This window comes from Leuciscus leuciscus (genome assembly GCF_965113295.1).
Source record: "Leuciscus leuciscus genome assembly, chromosome: 16".
In the NCBI taxonomy this organism is placed as follows: domain Eukaryota; kingdom Metazoa; phylum Chordata; class Actinopteri; order Cypriniformes; family Leuciscidae; genus Leuciscus; species Leuciscus leuciscus.
In genome coordinates, this window is record NC_138740.1 from 41,330,530 (window position 1) to 41,350,529 (window position 20,000).

At 40.6% G+C, this 20,000-nt stretch overlaps 2 protein-coding genes across 3 annotated transcripts in view; both read left to right on the plus strand.

The window, feature by feature from the left end:
- uhrf2 (ubiquitin like with PHD and ring finger domains 2) overlaps window positions 1-3,550 on the plus strand; it is a 47,546-nt gene extending 43,996 nt beyond the window's left edge. Inside the window, exon 16 of the mRNA XM_082140116.1 lies at window positions 2,278-3,550. Within this exon, the coding sequence (XP_081996242.1) occupies window positions 2,278-2,424 (147 nt within the window). The 3' untranslated portion in view covers window positions 2,425-3,550. The remainder of the gene's footprint in view (window positions 1-2,277) is intronic.
- A 2,093-nt stretch (window positions 3,551-5,643) lies between these two features.
- brd10 (bromodomain containing 10) overlaps window positions 5,644-20,000 on the plus strand; it is a 15,653-nt gene continuing 1,296 nt past the window's right edge. The window contains exons 1-10 of one of the 2 annotated variants that reach the window (XM_082140985.1): window positions 5,644-5,984; window positions 6,621-7,247; window positions 8,121-8,321; window positions 10,601-11,358; window positions 11,905-12,324; window positions 14,191-14,267; window positions 15,194-15,283; window positions 15,560-15,675; window positions 16,048-16,223; window positions 17,299-20,000. The exon at window positions 17,299-20,000 is cut by the window's right edge and continues 1,296 nt beyond it. In XM_082140985.1, coding sequence (XP_081997111.1) covers window positions 6,724-7,247; window positions 8,121-8,321; window positions 10,601-11,358; window positions 11,905-12,324; window positions 14,191-14,267; window positions 15,194-15,283; window positions 15,560-15,675; window positions 16,048-16,223; window positions 17,299-20,000 — 5,064 coding nt within the window. In that variant the 5' untranslated portion in view covers window positions 5,644-5,984; window positions 6,621-6,723. The remainder of the gene's footprint in view (window positions 5,985-6,620; window positions 7,248-8,120; window positions 8,322-10,600; window positions 11,359-11,904; window positions 12,325-14,190; window positions 14,268-15,193; window positions 15,284-15,559; window positions 15,676-16,047; window positions 16,224-17,298) is intronic. The other variant, XM_082140986.1, reaches the window with a different exon arrangement.

Sequence of the window (20,000 nt, forward strand, 5' to 3'; positions counted from 1 at the left end):
TAATGCGCGTCATTGAAAAAATGCGCAACCAGATGTTCGAATAGTTCGAATATTCGTGTGTTTTTTAGAGGGAATATTCGAACGTCATTTTTGAGCAATTTTGACAGCCCTAGTTCTCAGGCGTGTCAGTAACGGTGTTGTGTGTGTGTGTGTGTGTTCTCAGGCGTGTCAGTAACGGTGTGTGTGTGTGTGTGTGTGTGTGTGTGTGTGTGTGTGTGTGTTCTCAGGCGTGTCAGTAACGGTGTTGTGTGTGTGTGTGTGTGTGTGTGTGTGTGTGTTCTCAGGCGTGTCAGTAACGGTGTTGTGTGTGTGTGTGTGTGTGTGTGTGTGTGTGTGTTCTCAGGCGTGTCAGTAACGGTGTTGTGTGTGTGTGTGTGTGTGTGTGTGTGTGTGTGTTCTCAGGCGTGTCAGTAACGGTGTTGTGTGTGTGTGTGTTCTCAGGCGTGTCAGTAACGGTGTTGTGTGTGTGTGTGTGTGTGTGTGTTCTCAGGCGTGTCAGTAACGGTGTTGTGTGTGTGTGTGTGTGTGTGTGTTCTCAGGCGTGTCAGTAACGGTGTTGTGTGTGTGTGTGTGTGTGTTCTCAGGCGTGTCAGTAACGGTGTTGTGTGTGTGTGTGTGTGTGTGTGTGTGTGTTCTCAGGCGTGTCAGTAACGGTGTTGTGTGTGTGTGTGTGTGTGTGTGTGTGTTCTCAGGCGTGTCAGTAACGGTGTTGTGTGTGTGTGTGTGTGTGTGTGTGTGTGTGTGTGTGTTCTCAGGCGTGTCAGTAACGGTGTTGTGTGTGTGTGTGTGTGTGTGTGTGTGTTCTCAGGCGTGTCAGTAACGGTGTTGTGTGTGTGTGTGTGTGTGTGTGTGTGTGTGTTCTCAGGCGTGTCAGTAACGGTGTTGTGTGTGTGTGTGTGTGTGTGTGTGTGTTCTCAGGCGTGTCAGTAACGGTGTTGTGTGTGTGTGTGTTCTCAGGCGTGTCAGTAACGGTGTTGTGTGTGTGTGTGTGTGTGTGTGTTCTCAGGCGTGTCAGTAACGGTGTTGTGTGTGTGTGTGTGTGTGTGTGTGTTCTCAGGCGTGTCAGTAACGGTGTTGTGTGTGTGTGTGTGTGTGTGTGTGTTCTCAGGCGTGTCAGTAACGGTGTTGTGTGTGTGTGTGTGTGTGTGTTCTCAGGCGTGTCAGTAACGGTGTTGTGTGTCTGTGTGTGTGTGTGTTCTCAGGCGTGTCAGTAACGGTGTTGTGTGTGTGTGTGTGTGTGTGTGTGTGTGTTCTCAGGCGTGTCAGTAACGGTGTTGTGTGTGTGTGTGTGTTCTCAGGCGTGTCAGTAACGGTGTTGTGTGTGTGTGTGTGTGTGTGTGTGTTCTCAGGCGTGTCAGTAACGGTGTTGTGTGTGTGTGTGTGTGTGTGTGTGTTCTCAGGCGTGTCAGTAACGGTGTTGTGTGTGTGTGTGTTCTCAGGCGTGTCAGTAACGGTGTTGTGTGTGTGTGTGTGTTCTCAGGCGTGTCAGTAACGGTGTTGTGTGTGTGTGTGTGTGTGTGTGTGTTCTCAGGCGTGTCAGTAACGGTGTTGTGTGTGTGTGTGTGTGTGTGTGTTCTCAGGCGTGTCAGTAACGGTGTTGTGTGTGTGTGTGTGTGTGTTCTCAGGCGTGTCAGTAACGGTGTTGTGTGTGTGTGTGTGTGTGTGTTCTCAGGCGTGTCAGTAACGGTGTTGTGTGTGTGTGTGTGTGTGTGTGTGTGTGTGTGTGTTCTCAGGCGTGTCAGTAACGGTGTTGTGTGTGTGTGTGTGTGTGTTCTCAGGCGTGTCAGTAACGGTGTTGTGTGTGTGTGTGTGTTCTCAGGCGTGTCAGTAACGGTGTTGTGTGTGTGTGTGTGTTCTCAGGCGTGTCAGTAACGGTGTTGTGTGTGTGTGTGTGTGTGTTCTCAGGCGTGTCAGTAACGGTGTTGTGTGTGTGTGTGTGTTCTCAGGCGTGTCAGTAACGGTGTTGTGTGTGTGTGTGTGTGTGTGTGTGTGTGTGTGTGTGTGTGTGTGTGTGTGTGTGTGTGTGTTCTCAGGCGTGTCAGTAACGGTGTTGTGTGTGTGTGTGTGTGTTCTCAGGCGTGTCAGTAACGGTGTTGTGTGTGTGTGTGTTCTCAGGCGTGTCAGTAACGGTGTTGTGTGTGTGTGTGTTCTCAGGCGTGTCAGTAACGGTGTTGTGTGTGTGTGTGTGTGTTCTCAGGCGTGTCAGTAACGGTGTTGTGTGTGTGTGTGTTCTCAGGCGTGTCAGTAACGGTGTTGTGTGTGTGTGTGTGTTCTCAGGCGTGTCTGCAGAGGTCGTTTCGCGCTGAGGTCTACACCTGCCCCGCCTGCCGCCACGACCTGGGCAGAGATTACGCCATGAGCCTCAACAAAACCCTCCAGCTGCTCCTGGATCAGTTCTTCCCCGGATACAGCAAAGGGCGATGAGTCTGATCCACAACATACGGACAAAGATACAGACACACACACACACACACACACACAGTCCCCCATCAGCACCAGCCTGACATTTGTATCACATGACCCCAACGGATTCTGGGTCATGTGACTCGATCATGTGTCCATCATGAACATCATCACATCTGGATCGACTGGGAATCAACCAGAACCGACAAACTCCTCAGAATCAGTGACTCTAATGTTGTGTAAGAAGCGAGCGCTCCTCGTGAATCCTGTCAGGAACACGTCGCCTCATAGTTCACCCCCAAAAACATCACGTTATGCACAAACTAACTATTATTTGCATAGTGACGCACAAACACGTTTCATCCCAAACCCTTATTAACGTGTCCAGATGTTTTTATTTCTCATTAGTGACTTTAGTTTAGACTCTATTGACTGTAAAACAGATTTTTTTGTTAATAAAACAAGCATTAGAGGCAGCGTATCGAATACAATGTGTAAATGCTTTTAATATGGATCGTTTTTATATGTACTTTTAATATTTTAAATGTATAAATACAATTGAATGAATAATATATCAGTTTTTGACATATTAATGGGGGTAAAATGTGTTTAAATTGAATGAAAATAATGTCACTGTTCAGGATATCTCGATGGTCGTACAAACGGGCTTCGTCTTCTCAATGCAAGTGTTTTTGAAGTGAATTATGGGCCGTATGTTGTTGACTGGTGTCATGAGAATCTGCTGGTTCTTCTTCCAGCCTCGACCGGACGCTCGCTCAGCTGGTGTTCATCTGTTCGCCGCTCGTTGTTCGTCGCTTGGCCTGTTTGTCCTCTTTTTGTGGTGATGTCCTTTTCCTCAGAAGATTTCTGCTTTTGTTTTTCAGGAAATGTAAATGTAAAACGTTTAAAGGTTATACGATCTCCTTGGTTTGGTCTGTGATCCTCTCTTCTGCTTCAGCTTTACTGTGGTGTTTTATGTTTTCTTGCACTTATTACTGAAGATTGGTTTATGTTCCTCCTGTCATCATGACTGTTCGCTCCTTCAGTGTGGTAAACCCCAGCACACACATCGCTTCGAATTGTGATTCCAAATTTTATACATGGTATAATACTTGTTATGTACTTATTAAATATTTTGATTCCAGAATCAGTGTGTGATTTGTCTTTTTTTAGTTCTGTTTCACACAGAGAAGAGTCACATGATCACATCCAATACTTTGATTCTTTCAAGGTTCTTATCAGGAAACATGATGAACATTTAACAAAACAGATCATTTTTCTTTCCCCATTGGTCAATAATTGTGCTTTTTTTTTTAGCAACAAATCACTTAATTTTGGTTTATTTCCCCAGAAAACAAGACATAATATCTACTCATCTAGTAAATGCATCTTGATTTAAGATTTTTTAGATATTTGGACTGACAAGACAGAAATACTAAGTAAGAAAAGCATTTTAGTTTGCAGTGTAGTAGTAGTTAAGGCCAGAAATGACATCAACCACCATTTTTTAGATCTCCTTGACTTTTGTTTTTCTTTACACAAAAGCAGATTGTATACATCAGGTCATTTCTGAAATGATAACTGAGGTCACGTGACAGAAGCCATATTTTCAGTGCAGTATGAAGTGCACTATTACTCCACACTGAACTAGTGTTGCCTAACGCCTCGTGAACACTGGAGACATCTAGTGTTGACTGAGAGCATCGCATGCTGGTTGGTGACGTCACCTGATCGCTTTGCATAAAATCTTAAAGATATATTTCTTTTCTTTTTTTTACATAACCAAGTTTCTTTGGTTTGCAAGAACACGTTCATTTTGTCTAGATGTGAAGTCTTGCTGTGATTTCCCATACTGTAAAAATCTCTCAAACTCATAAATAATAATAATAATAACAAATATTTTAAGGACTATGATGTCATCTTGATTGATTTGTCTTTGTATCTTTTTCCTTTCATTTTCATTTTTCAATTGTTTCTTTGCTATGAATATTTAACTTCACCTCCAAAATCAATATAAAATGAAACTTTTGAATTGACAGGATTAATAATCATGAAAATATCATTATAATCTTTATAGTATTAATCTTAATTATTTATTTTGATTTGTATGATGCAAGCCATGTTGAAAAGATCGTGTTTGCAAATTGAACACACATGAACTTATGAAAGCTTGTTTTCCCCACCGAAGAAAAAAAGAAAGAATAAAAAGGTAATTGCAACTTTTTATCTCACAATTTAAAAATAAAAATAAATAAAAAATCTCAAAATTGCATTTAAATCTCAAAATTGCGTTTAAATCTCACAATTCAGAATTTTTCTCACAATTCAGAATTTTTCTCACAATTCAGAATTTTTCTCACAATTCAGAATTTTTCTCGCAATCCTGACTTTAGAACTTGCAATAGAGAGTTTCTATCTCGCAATTCTGAGGGAAAAAAGTCAGAATTGTGAGATCAAAAGTCATAATTATCTTTTAAATTGTTTTATTAAGCTCAGTCTTTTCTTTAAGCCCGATCGTTAGGAGTCTTTAGGGTGTGTGTCAGTGAGAAACGTGGCGGAATAACACTATATTTATTGGTATTTTGCAGTGACATAATCAGGCTTTTTTTATTTACAACTAAATAAGCTTTAGATTCCCTGCACAAAATAGAACATCTGTGTAATATAACAATATAATATGTAACAATAAAGTTTATTGTGGCTTCATACATCAATATTTAACGTTAAAAAGCAAAACACAACTGCTGCACATTCTTTGTACTTCATTTTCTAGGCTAGAGTTTAAAACCTTGTGGTAATTGTGCGTGGTTTATGGTGATGGTGTATGTGATGGTACACCGCCATCTTGCTTCGACGAAAGTGACTGATGTCGGAAACACGACTCGAAAATACGACCTTCCGAGATCGCAGAGCTGGAACTTGAGATTCACCAGAAGATTCCAGAGTTTGTTCCCTGTTTAAGCTCTGTCTTCTGGAATCTGAACCTTTACTCTGAAAGCTTTACTGAGAACAGCTGATTTTCTCAAACATTAGTATGTCTGAGGGAAGAGCGAGACAGAATGAAGTGTGTTAAGTCAAATAAAAACTGGAAAATTCTAGAATATTCACACAAGTTCATATTTCTAGCCTTTAACACATGAAAATAATTAGATTTCATTATTTTCCTTTCCTTCGTATTGAAACCTTGCTGTAATTCTCCTCTAACTAACATGTATGAAGTTTTGATGATTTTTCAGCATACACACGCACGCGCGCGCGCGCACACACATGTAAACAGCGGTCTGTGATTCAGTGTCGCCGAGTCTCTCTCATCTCATTCTCTATCACACGCTTTTCGCGTAAATCTGACAGGGTTTCCCTCGTGAAAGCGGAAGAACAACCGCGATTCGGCTTTTAACGGCGTTTTTCTGACAGATCTCTCCTCACTGGAACTATGATCTTCATCGGTCCCCGGGAGAAAGAGCGGCGGCTGCCCGGCTCAGGCGAGCCCTCCCGGGTGTGAGAGTGAAATCGAGGCCGCGGCGCTGAGGCCTAGTGCGGCCGGTTTGATGTTTCACTCGACAATACAGGACAGCGCTCCGGTAATGCTGTTAAAGCTCCTAAAACATTAAAGACTGGGAGATTAACACAATGTATACCTGGTTGATGGACTTTAAATGAGTTTCAGCCGATTTGTTGATTTGTAGAAATTCATGGAAATGCACGAGTTTGAATTATAATTATTTATTAGAACATGCTTTATGCAGTACTTACATCAAGAACTCATTTAACTGGAAGTACAGTAGTTTTTCTTTAATCAGTATGTCCATATTCTCCTTATTTTAAGAAGTTCATTTATTTTTAATCAAACTACATGTCTAATCAACTGAAGTAATAAAACTTCAACAATTTTCTATTTTGTTAACATTTATATTTATTGAAATAAATTTGATGTCAGGGCCATATGACACATTTTCTGCATTATTTCCCCAAATCTATGTTTTCCTTATTTTTCTTTCTGGATTCTCTTTTATTAATGATTTAATTACATTTTAATAATCTAAAAGCATGTCTAATGGACTGAATTAATAACATTTAAATTTAATCTTTATCAACAGGGCCTTTAGAAATCTATTTCCCCATACACATTCTGTTATTTCTTTTCCACAAATTCTATGTTTTTCATTTTAATCTTTTCTGGGCTCCGTTTTAACGGTTTAATGTCTTTCTTCACACAGTCTCCGTCAGGAACAGCCATGGCTTCTTCATGTGATGCCAGATTGACATTGATTGACAGATGATGCTGGAGGCACCTGTGCAGGTGAGCATCACGGCAGGAGAATGAAGCTTCATTCGGACCCGAGCGAGAGCACACACACGTGTGAGGACATGAACCTGAACCACCGTTTGACCTTGACCTCCGCGGGCCTGGACGGGGCGGAGCTCCTGTGCAACGGGTCGTCTGACCAATCAGGGCTAGAGAATTTCACGTCACACTGTGATAAAAGTGACCCGGTGACCTCTGACGACGACAGCAGGTCGAGTACGGGGGAAAACGGAGACGATCTTACGCCCGAGATCCAGCAGGCCTACAGAATATTTCAAAGCTTTCTTTCAGAGAAGCATAAATCCATAACGGCCCCGTTCTGGCATCCCGGGTCCCAGAGCCCCGATGCGGACATGAGCCTCAGAAAGATGCATGATAAATTTGTAAATCGCGAGTATGAATCCATCACTGCGTTCGTGGCCGATTTCAGACTGATGTTAGAGAACTGTTACCGCTTTCACGGAGTCGATCACTGGATCTCTAAACAGGCCCAGAAACTGGAGATTATTCTAGAGCAAAAGTTGACCCTGTTGTCCAGGTAATAATAACACGGCGCTGTTGAGATTCATTCATGTGACACAACAACGAGTTATGTTTTAGGTTCCCTTCCGCATTCTTAGGATGTAGTTTAACAGAATGGATTAGTGACCAATTTAGATTGACATTAATTCTGGATGCAACAATGTACATAAGAAAGAATATAACAATTTCTGAAGCATTTACTTTAGAATTTATATATAAGAATGTAACAATTTCTGACACATTTACATTAGAATTTCTATATAAGAATGTAACAATTTCTGACACGTTTACATTAGAATTTATATATGAGAATGTAACAATTCTGACACGTTTACATTAGAATTTATATATAAGAATGTAACAATTTCTGACACGTTTACATTAGAATTTCTATTTAAGAATGTAACAATTCTGACACGTTTACATTAGAATTTCTATATAAGAATGTAACAATTTCTGACACGTTTACATTAGAATTTCTATATAAGAATGTAACAATTTCTGACACGTTTACATTAGAATTTCTATATAAGAATGTAACAATTTCTGACACATTTACTTTAGAATTTCTACATACGAATAACAATTTCTGACGTATTTACTTTAGAATATCTAATGTACATTAGAAATGAATTGTTTAAATTAATATATTTAAATTACATTGTCTAAATAAAATAAAAAATTAGCTAACTGTGGTTTTTTATATGTACATTTCTGAAATGCATAACTTAGTCACCTCTGATAACAGATCACTGTAAACTGTAATATGGACTCCTGCACTTTCTGTAAAGCTGCTTTGAAATGATGTGTATTGTGAAAAGCTCTATACAAATAAACGTGAATTGAATTGAAGCTTTGAGATTCACTCATGTTTTCTTTCCCACACCAGGACGTTGCGTGAGAAAACCACACTAGCCGTGACCTCCAGAGGTCGTTTCGGCACCGAGGATGAGAAGGCACCGGTCGGCACGTCGTCCAGGCGGCGTTTGGTGCCACGAAACCTGGCGGCCATTACAGTGGGCGGCAGCGAGTCCATCATGGTGCAGGCGCTGAGACTGGAGGAGCTGCAGAGAGTCAAAGACCAGAAGAGGTGAACACACACTTCCTGAGGAAAACACTTTCATTTGAACATATAGATCCATAGGAAATCACTTTCATTTTAACATATAGATCCATAGGGAATCACTTTTATTTGAACATATAGATCCATAGGGAATCACTTTCAAAATCACTTTTATTTGAACATATAGATCCACAGGAAAACACTTTTATTTGAACATATAGATCCACAGGAAAACACTTTCATCTGAACATATAGATCCATAGGAAAACACTTTCATTTGAACATATAGATCCATAGGAAAACACTTTCATTTGAACATATAGATCCACAGGGAATCACTTTCATCTGAACATATAGATCCACAGGAAAACACTTTCATTTGAACATATAGATCCACAGGAAAACACTTTCATTTGGACATATAGATCCATAGGGAATCACTTTCATTTGGACATATAGATCCATAGGAAATCACTTTCATTTGGACATATAGATCCACAGGAAAACACTTTCATCTGAACATATAGATCCACAGGAAAACACTTTCATTTGGACATATAGATCCATAGGGAATCACTTTCATTTGGACATATAGATCCATAGGAAATCACTTTCATTTGGACATATAGATCCACAGGAAAACACTTTCATCTGAACATATAGATCCACAGGAAAACACTTTCATTTGGACATATAGATCCATAGGGAATCACTTTCATTTGGACATATAGATCCATAGGAAATCACTTTCATTTGGACATATAGATCCACAGGAAAACACTTTCATCTGAACATATAGATCCATAGGAAAACACTTTCATTTGAACATATAGATCCACAGGGAATAACTTTCATCTGAACATATAGATCCATAGGGAATCACTTTCATTTGAACATATAGATCCACAGGGAATCACTTTCATCTGAACATATAGAACCATAGGGAATCAATTTCATTTGGACATATAGATCCATAGGGAATCACTTTCATTTGTACATATAGATCCATAGGAAATCACTTTCATTTGGACATATAGATCCACAGGAAAACACTTTCATCTGAACATATAGATCCATAGGAAAACACTTTCATTTGAACATATAGATCCACAGGAAAACACTTTCATCTGAACATATAGATCCACAGGAAAACACTTTCATCTGAACATATAGATCCATAGGAAAACACTTTCATTTGAACATATAGATCCACAGGGAATCACTTTCATCTGAACATATAGATCCATAGGAAATCATTTTCATCTGAACATATAGATCCATAGGAAAACACTTTCATTTGAACATATAGATCCACAGGAAAACACTTTCATCTGAACATATAGATCCACAGGAAAACACTTTCATTTGAACATATAGATCCATAGGAAAACACTTTCATTTGAACATATAGATCCATAGGAAAACACTTTCATTTGAACATATAGATCCACAGGAAAACACTTTCATTTGAACATATAGATCCACAGGAAAACACTTCCATTTGAACATATAGATCCATAGGAAAACACTTTCATTTGAACATATAGATCCACAGGGAATCACTTTCATCTGAACATATAGATCCATAGGAAATCATTTTCATCTGAACATATAGATCCATAGGAAAACACTTTCATTTGAACATATAGATCCACAGGAAAACACTTTCATTTGAACATATAGATCCATAGGAAAACACTTTCATTTGAACATATAGATCCACAGGAAAACACTTTCGTTTGAACATATAGATCCACAGGAAAACACTTTCGTCTGAACATATAGATCCACAGGAAAACACTTTCATTTGAACATATAGATCCACAGGGAATCACTTTCATTTGAACATATAGATCCACAGGGAATCACTTTCATTTGGACATATAGATCCACAGGAAATCACTTTCATCTGAACATATAGATCCACAGGAAAACTCTTTCATTTGAACATATAGATCCACAGGAAAACACTTTCATTTGAACATATAGATCCATAGGAAATCACTTTCATTTGAACATATAGATCCACAGGGAACCACTTTCATTTGAACATATAGATCCATAGGAAATCACTTTCATTTGAACATATAGATCCACAGGGAACCACTTTCATTTGAACATATAGATCCACAGGGAATCACTTTCTGAATAATTTTTGGTTTGACTGTATATATTCCTCAAAATACATGGTATATCTGGTATTATATTTCAGTCATAATTTCTTCAAGTTAAGCCATACTTTTATTTCACCATTTTGCACAGAACTCCTAAATCTCTTACCGTAACCCTTGACCTTTGACCTCTAGGCAGCGTGAGTTGGAGCGTAAAGAAGCAGAGGAGGCGTCGGTGAAGGATCTGGAGGATTGGGAGAGTTCATTGCTCGCGCTGGCGGAACCGTGGGCCGTTCGGAGTATGTGGGAGCTTCCCGCCATCGGCCACTTCTTGTGTCTGGCTCAGAAAGCGCTCAACCTCCCCGAGATCGTCTTCTACGAGCTGGAGCGCTGCTTGCTAATGCCGCGCTGTAGCTCGTTCCTAGCTAAGGTCATGACCTCTCTGCTCCTTCACCCGAATAAAAGAGCGAACGCCCACCGCCGCCCGCCGTTGCCGTACAGGAAGTGGGAGGCGGAGCTACGACGGCGGGTTCAGGACTGGTACCGTTCGCTCGCAAGGGCCGAGGACCAAACGGCTCGTGCCGAACTCCTAGGACTTTCCCATCAGTTCTTCTGGACGCTAGGAGACGCGAATCCGCTAGAGGAGATGCCGTTCCACATGCTCACGTTTAAACAGCGCGTGTGGCTCCTCAAGGGCCTGTGCGATCACGTGTACGAGACGCAGAAGGACGTTCAGGTCGCGGTTCTCGCGCAGCCGATCCACGAGTGCCGCGAGTCCATCCTGGGCTACGACGCGCAGGAGAACGCGTACATACACTTCCCTCACTTCTGCGGCGCCGACCTGAGGATCTACCGCCAGAGTCCGTGTGTCGCGATGGAGTTTCCTCTTCCGCTGTTACACGTCAAGAGATCGCAGGAAGAACCGGAGGGGTCAGAGGTCAAGCTGGAAACACGTGAGTTTTATTGTTGCTATTGTTCGTTTTGTTTTTAATTGTTTATTATTATTATTATAACTTTTATTTTGGCGCTGCGCCACCTACTGGTCCGGAGATACAGAAAAATATGAATATTTTTGCTTATAACTTTTGAACAGTTTGCCCAAAAATCATAAAATTGGTTTCATTACATTCAGGGCGGCATGTGGCATATCGTTATATAATGCATTGGCATATTGATACAAAACTTAGTATGTTAGGAACCAGGGCAACGCCCCCTTCTGTTCAGTTATATTATAAGCAATATATCTCATTACAACTCAATGTATTTATTGGTTGTGAACCTTTTTGCTTAAAATAGTTTTCTCTTTATTTACTCATTTTTGCAGTTGGTCTGCTGCTAGCTTCACTGTTTGATTCTGTTGTGCTTGTCCCCGATAACTGCTGCTTGCAGCTATATTTATTAATAATTTTATTGAATTATTTAGTCATGGCAGTAAAGCTCATTTAATTTAGAATTTACGTTTGAAATGAAGCTTGAGAACGATCTGCGTCTGTCCGTAGATGTGATGAAGGAGCTGAACGCATGGAAGGAGGATTCGCTCGCCGACAGGGAGGATCTGGATCAGAAATGTTCCTCCAGCATCTTCTCATGGTCTCTGGACTCTGGAAGCGTTCGAGGAACGTTCACCGGGGAAGAAAGGTTAAAAGAAGAGGGTGAGGACGAGTGCGAGCCGAGCTTCGGAGTGGGAGAGAGCCGGTATAAGGGAGTTTCACCCGCTTTGAATAGTCACAGAAGTCCTGAAAAAGATACGAATCACATGACCAGTGAGGACCAATCGCAACGCCAGAAGAAGAAGAGACAGAAGAAGAAAGACATGAGGAAACCCAAACTGAGCTTGAAGAAGCGAACGGCTAAAAGCAGCCTGACGAGAGCGGCTACAACCGTGAAGAACAAAGACCGGAGGAAAAGACGGAAACTGGGTGAATAATACACACTTTCACTTGTGAAAACGGTGACACTTTACTATAAGGTTCATTAGTTAACTGCCTTAGTTAACATGAACTGAGAATGAACAATACTTCTACAGCATTAATTAATCTTAGTAAATGTTGAAATTAATATTAACTAATACATTATTAAAATCAAAGGTTGTATTTGTTAACATTAGTTAATGCACTGTGAACTAACATGAACAAACAATGAACATCTGGAGTTTTATTAACTAACATTAACAAAGATGAATAAATACTGTAACAAATGTGTTGCTCATTGTTAGTTTATGTTAGTTAATGCATGAACTAATGTTAACTAATGAACATTATTGTAAAGTGTTACCAATGAAACTGATGAAACTTATTTTCCCCTATTTTCTGCTGTTGCTCTCACTGGCTGCGTTTACATGCAACTAAATAATCCGTTAGTAATTGATGACTCATGTGCAATGTGCAATGATGTAGAAATAGCAAGATGACGTTAAAATAGCGTAATGACGTAGAAATAGTGTGATGACGTTAAAATAGCGTAATGACGTAGCAATAGCGAGATGACGTTAAAATAGCGTAATGACGTAGAAATAGCGCAATGACGTAGAAATAGCGTAATGACGTAGCAATAGCGAGATGATGTTAAAATAGCGTAATGACGTAGAAATAGCGAGATGCCGTTAAAATAGCGTAATGACGTAGAAATAGAGTAATGACGTAGTAATAGCGAGATGCCGTTGAAATAGCGTAATGACGTTGAAATAGCGTTATGACGTAGCAATAGCGAGATGACGTTAAAATATCGTAATGACGTAGAAATAGCGAGATGACGTTAAAATAGCGTAATGATGTTGAAATAGCGTAATGACGTAGCAATAGCGAGATGACGTTAAAATTGCGTAATGACGTAGAAATAGCGAGATGACGTTAAAATAGCTTAATGACGTTGAAATAGCTTAATGACGTTGAAATAGCTTAAGGACGTAGCAATAGCGAGATGACGTTAAAATATCGTAATGACGTAGCAATAGCGAGATGACGTTAAAATAGCGCAGTGACGTAGAAATAGCACAATGATGTAGAAATAGTGTAATGACGTAGAAATAGCGAGATGACGTTAAAATAGCGTGATGACGTAGCAATAGCGAGATGACGTTAAAATAGCGCTGTGACGTAGAAATAGCACAATGATGTAGAAATAGTGTAATGACATAGAAATAGCGAGATGACGTTAAAATAGCGTGATGACGTCGAAATTGCGTGATGACGTCGAAATTGCGTGATGACGTAGAAATAGCGTAATGACGTAGAAATAGCGTAATGACGTGTGACGCGCTGAGAGCTGTTCTCCTGCTGAATAAAGTGTGGTATAAACGAGTGTCTCGTCCTCCTATAATCCTCCTTTCTCTGCGTGTGTGAAGTGGAGCAGGACAACGGCCCACCAGTGCTGGCTTCAGACTCTCATCCACACACCACTGGTTTTGGGCATTTTTACTGCGTGATCAATATAAGCAGCGGCACAACGGCTCATATGATCACGGTCTCCAAATTATGACCAGAAATGGATAAATATTAATTCTGCTGTTTAAAACAAATGAATAACCAATGAATGAGAATAGTTATTATGCGCAGACAGTGGGAAACTCTGTGTATTCGTGCAGTGAGTGCATTCTGAAGCTTGTGACGTATAAACACACACATCAACCCGATCACATGTTTAGCGTTCATGTAAACACTACAGTCAGATTCATCAATCGGAACAAAAGTTGAGCATGTTAACAAATAGTTGTTGTACTATATCTCTATCACACATTCAGTTAAAAGTTTCAAAGTTATAAAAACGTGGTGTTTCTCCGTCATCAGGAAACAGGGTTGATGGGAAACTGTTGTTGAGGAGACCAGCGGGATCTGCTCTTCTTCAAACCGGACCCTCGTTTCAGGTCAGCTGACACACACACACACACACACACACACACACACACACACACACACACACTGCACATAATGTCACTCTTGCGGGAAAACACTCACGATATATGAATATGAAAATCTTTATTTCGAACTGTTAAAAGAATATATTCCTCATTTGTGATTCACTTTTGATAAAAAAAAAGTCTGCTAAATGAATACAAGTAAATGCAAAACTTGTCTTTATGTATTTTATATGTCTTTTAAATGTTTTGAAAATGCTATTTTTGAGGAATAGTGCGTCTTAAAACATGTTTGATGTTGATTCTGATCTCGGTTCAATAGAGGGCTGCAGATATTCACTTTAGAAGTTATTACAATGCAGTTAAACATGCTTGAAAAAATATATTTTTAATGAAAATAATACTTTTTCATCAAGGATGCAGTAAATTGATCAAATGTTACAGTAAATACATTCATAATGTTACAAAAGATTCTATTTCAAATAAATGCTGTTCATTTGAACTTTCTATTCATCAAAGAATCCTGAAAGATACAATGTTTCGCAGTTTCCACAAAAATATGAACTGATAATAATCATAAATGTGTCTTGAGCATCAAATCCTCATATTAGAGTGATTTGTGAAGGATCATGTGACACTGAAGACTGGAGTAATGATGCTGAACATTCAGCTTTGATCACAGGAATAAATTACACTTTACTAGATATTCACATAGAAAACAGATGATTTACACTGGAATAATATTTCACTATATTTCACAAATAAATGCAGCTTTGATGAGCAGAAGAGACTCTTTCAGGAACATTTATATGTTTCAATAATAATAATTACTGGACTTTAAGCACTAATACTTAATAATAATCTGTTTCCTCAATAATAAAGTGTTTTCTATCCCATTGCTCTGTCGTTTCCCCCTCACCGTATTACTCCTGCAGCTGATCTGCTCCAGTCTGGATGATCTCAGAGTCCTGATCAGCAAAACTCAAGATCAACTGCAACAACTGAATGGCGGCAAAAAGAGATCTGTTAGTAAGAGAGGGAACACACACACACACACACACACACACATACACACATACTCTCAAACATTCACATATACTCACAAACTCACTCACACACTCTCTCACACACACAGTCTCTCAATCACTTACACACACACACACACACACACACACTCACACTTTTTCACATACACTTTTAATGTGAAATGATATGAATTTGTCAAACCCAGAGTGTAATACAGCAACAGAGCAACTGTAGAGACTTGTAAACGTGTGTGTGTGTGTGTGTCTTTGTTCCAGGACCGACGGCCGAACAGAAGAGCCGCTGTGAAGGAGTTACACATCACACTAATCCGGCTGCTAAACGAGCTGTTGCCATGGGAACCCAAACTCGTCAAGGCCTTCCAGAGGAACAGGTCAACATCTCCGTCTTATCTCAGTCTCAGTCTGCAGGAAACATCAGTCATAGTGTGAACAGTGAAATATGCTCTTACACCGCGAACATGGACTCACACGTTCATGCTGAATATGTAGATGGGAAATTCTGAATCTGTGCAATCATATCGAGCCGCTATTACAGTGTGAGAATCTTGACGCTGGTTTTTCAGACTTCTGCACTTCACTCTAGTGATCTGCGAGTTGATTTTGACTCGCATCCAAGCGAGAGTTTTCCATTGTAATGCGCAGTGGCTGACACACTTCACTGCATGTGTTCTCTCTCCTCCTCGAGGCGATGTTTTCCTGGGAACAGAGCTCTGTGAATTCATCCCTGTCCTTGTCCTCAACAGAGCGCGCTTGAAAAAGGAGTGTGACGACTTCAAGAAACACCCCGAATATGAGAACTTCATCAGGGAGCGGATGGAGCTGACGGAGACGGGAGTGTGTAGAGACGGCTCGTTCTCCACAGAGACGCCGAGAGAAACGCCAGAAGTCAGAGCTGTAAAGGACGGTTCTGAGGGAACAGGTGAGCCATTAGAAAGAAGCCGATTTAACCACTGCATAGACTTCTCTAACTTTAGTTACGATACCATTAGATATTGCTCATATAAATATCCAAGTATACGATACATCTTTTATTCTTCAGCTCAATCATATATTCATGATGGGAAAAATAATTAAAGCGATATCTTTGTTATAGTATCATTTCAATGGTTAAAGTTACCGGAGTCATTGCATCTGCTGCACTTTATCTGTACCATTTTGTTTTATTAGCTTATTTTTATTTATCTATTTACCTTTTTTAGAATTTAAAAGCTAAAAAAGAAGGATATTGTTTGATAAATGAGATCTCTGATTGTAGTTCTTGAAGAAAAAGAAAAAAAGTAGTGCTTAAAGTCCTTGAAAGTCCTGGAATTTGATTTTACAGTGTCTGTACGAACCCTGTTTATGTAACAGAACTCTTGCCAATGCAAAGAAAGTGGCTGATGAATTCATTTCAAGGAAGTGTTTCAAATATCCTTGCTTTTGTTGTTGGAGCAGCTCTCACTCTCCATTATATGCATCCATTACACTGTTGCTTTGTGATATAGATGTGATATTCAGGGTTCGTACAAGGTGCTTAAAGTACTTGAATTTGACTTTGAAGTTTAAGTCCGGGAAAACCCTTGAAAACAGCCATATTTACGAAGAGGTACTTGAAAAGTGTTTGACCTATTTAAATACAACATGAAATAAAAAAAAATTGAATAAACACAAATACAATCTTTTCAGGCAAAATTAACACTGCAGGCCCTCTGATAAACGCCCATCAGACCTTTTCTTGATACGAAGTACACCAACATTATAATATAAAATATTATTTATTTAACAATAATAGCCATTATAAACTTTGTATTTTAATATATATTATTAAATGTTGCATTTTGAATACCATATATCAGTAATTTGAGCTTTAAAAATCCTTAAAAAAATTGTGCAATCTCTGATTGTAGTCCTTGAAAACCAAAAAAGTAGGGCTTGAAAAGTCCTGGAATTTCATTTACAGTATCTGTACGATCCCTGAATATTTGTTTGGACTGATCCATGCTTTCTTTTTGCAGAGAGTGTAAATCATCTAGGAAATCACGAATCAAGATGCCAAGTTGACAGACCTGAAATTGTCATGCAGTCGTCAGATTCTGGACCCTTCACACGCAGTTCAAGACGTCGTCAAAGCGGTGCGATCAGTGATGAACTGAGCCTGTGCAAAAGAGGCAAAATAGACCCAGAGAGCTCTTTAACATCTGAAGTTAATGTGGAAGTTGCATCCAGGGAACAAGCAACAGGGATCCCTCGAGTGTTAGCGTTCCCTCAGCCTTTGAGCAGCTTTCAGGGTTCTTGCAAACCCATCCAGGCACTACTGGCCAAGAGTGTTGGAAACAAAGTGACCTTAATCAGTCATCCTAAGGCTGCAGTGATGGCTCAGATCCTGCGGGATAATAACAAGACTTCTGTAGCTCAACCGCCTGTCCGATTACCAACTACCTGTTCGCCAACTGAACCTGAAACAACATCTACAACTGAAAGCACTGATCAGGTGGTGTACAAGACGGCGGGTGGCGTTGGGCTTCTCAGGAAAGGAATCACTTCTGCGCAGACAATATTGGATCAAAAATCAATGCAACAAGTTGTTATACTGCCTTCAAATCTACTGATTCAAAGCACTGAGAATAAGGCATCCGCATCGCTCCCTAAGACCGCAACGTACTTGTCCAACGCTTCGGGCTTCACCATACCGGAAAACAGGGTTCCTGTTCAGCAAGTGGCCCCATTAAAAGACACCAGCACTGCCAGAACACCATCTGCTGTAGTTACTCCCAATTTAAGGACTTTAAAGAGTGTTTCTGGAGGTTCTGCCATGCCTAAAAAGACTCCTGAGCCAAAGGTGGTCGTGAATAAATCAGCTAGTAGTAGTCCGACCAAACCTGACGCTAAACAGGAGCTCCGGACAGTGTGCATTAGAGACTCGCAGTCTATCCTTGTCACTACCAGAGGAGGGAACACTGGGGTGGTAAAGGTTCAGACGTCTGAGAGTGGAACATTGCCTCCAAGTCCTGTTTTTACCATATCTCCACAACTCCAAGCCTTTCTCGTGTCGAAGTCTTCCACGTCCACTACACAAGCGGTTTCGGCCACCGTTTCTGCTAATTCTTTACTTGGAGTCACTCCTCAGTCACTCTCAAAGAGAGTCGGCTCATCGACTTTCGTGCCCGGAACTGTCCCTCAATCAACCCTGAATCAGAATAGCAATGATTTGGCCAAAACATCAATCCCTGGTAAATCTGCACTCCTGTCCACGAGCCAAGACAGTCATAGTGTCTGTATAACTGCTAAAGACATCCAAGGCTTTCCGGAGAATACAGTCTCTGAATGTGGAACGAAACCCCTACAAAAGAGGCCTCTACCAGGAAGCAGAACTGCTTTCCAAAAGGTTTTCCTCGTCTCGCCTTCACCGAATATCCCTTCGCCAGCATCAAAGGTCAGCGCTACTACAGCAACCTGTACTTTGCCAGGGTCAAGAGTCATGTTTATAAGTAACTCAGCACTTACCGTTCCAAAAGAGGCGTCATCTTCAGACGTCAACATATCCTCTACTAGTACACCAGCATTGAAGGTCATTCCCAAGTTGGGAACAACTTTATCCTGCACTTCTTCTGGTACAAGCATCCAGAGCATCAGTGTCCCAGGGTTAATGTCAAGAATACTCGGTACAAACAAGAATATGCCGTCAGCAGCCGAAGCCTCTGGGAAAACTACACCTGTGATCGTCTCCAGAGTTCCTGCGACGTCAACTTCAAGTGGACTTCAGATTGGTCAAAAGACATGTTTGGTTGCAAGCAGAAATCCGTCAGAAAGTTCTCTGAAAGTACCTGGGACTGTTGATGGGAAAACGCTCACGTTTTCAACGCTAGGCACCGGCCACATGGCTTCTTCCGCACTTTTATCAGTTGTAAAACCGGATGTACCTTCATCAATTTCAACATTAAATGCTCTTCACTGTAAACCGACTATATCTTCCTCTTATTCAGGAAGCCTTATTAACAAACGCACTACGTTACCAGTTGATGTGAACACTGACAAGACACCAATGATCACATCCCTTTGCACTTCACGCTCACTGGTTAAAACAACTTCTTCTGGAGTATCCAGTCCTCTTGCATTGAGTTCATTGAGTCCAGTGGTCATGACCTCTGGGCTACGACCTCCGACCTCTACCGCCAAGAGTGTCCAGGAGAAAATAGTGATTAATACCACTGCCCCTCTTGCCCCTGGAACTCAGCTCTTGATCAATAACACCAGATTTGTTGTACCTTCTCAAGGCCTTGCACCTGGGAGCCATGTTCTGCTCATCAACTCTTGTCCTGGAGGATTGCAAGGCTTAAGTTCTGCTTCCCCTGTTCCTCAAGGTCCAAACACTTCAACCCCTATTACCGTTCCTTCAGTTGTGCAAGGTATGAGATTGGTAACACCAGTCAGGCTACCCTCACCAAAAGTTGGACTTTCAGATCGAGTCAATCAACAACTGAGCACAAGAACGCCAATGAGTGTGTCTGGTCTCTCACAAGCTCTACACTCTGGTGTATCATCAGACATTGTGAGACTTCCAATCTTTCAAACCTCAGTTATACCATCACAAGGTAAAAAAGAAATCTCTCCTCTTCAAGGAGGTTTACTAAGCACACCTTCTCCGATGCTCTTGCAAGGAAGAACATCCCAAAACCAAGTGGTACCCCCAATAAAAACTTCAATTGCACATCATTCA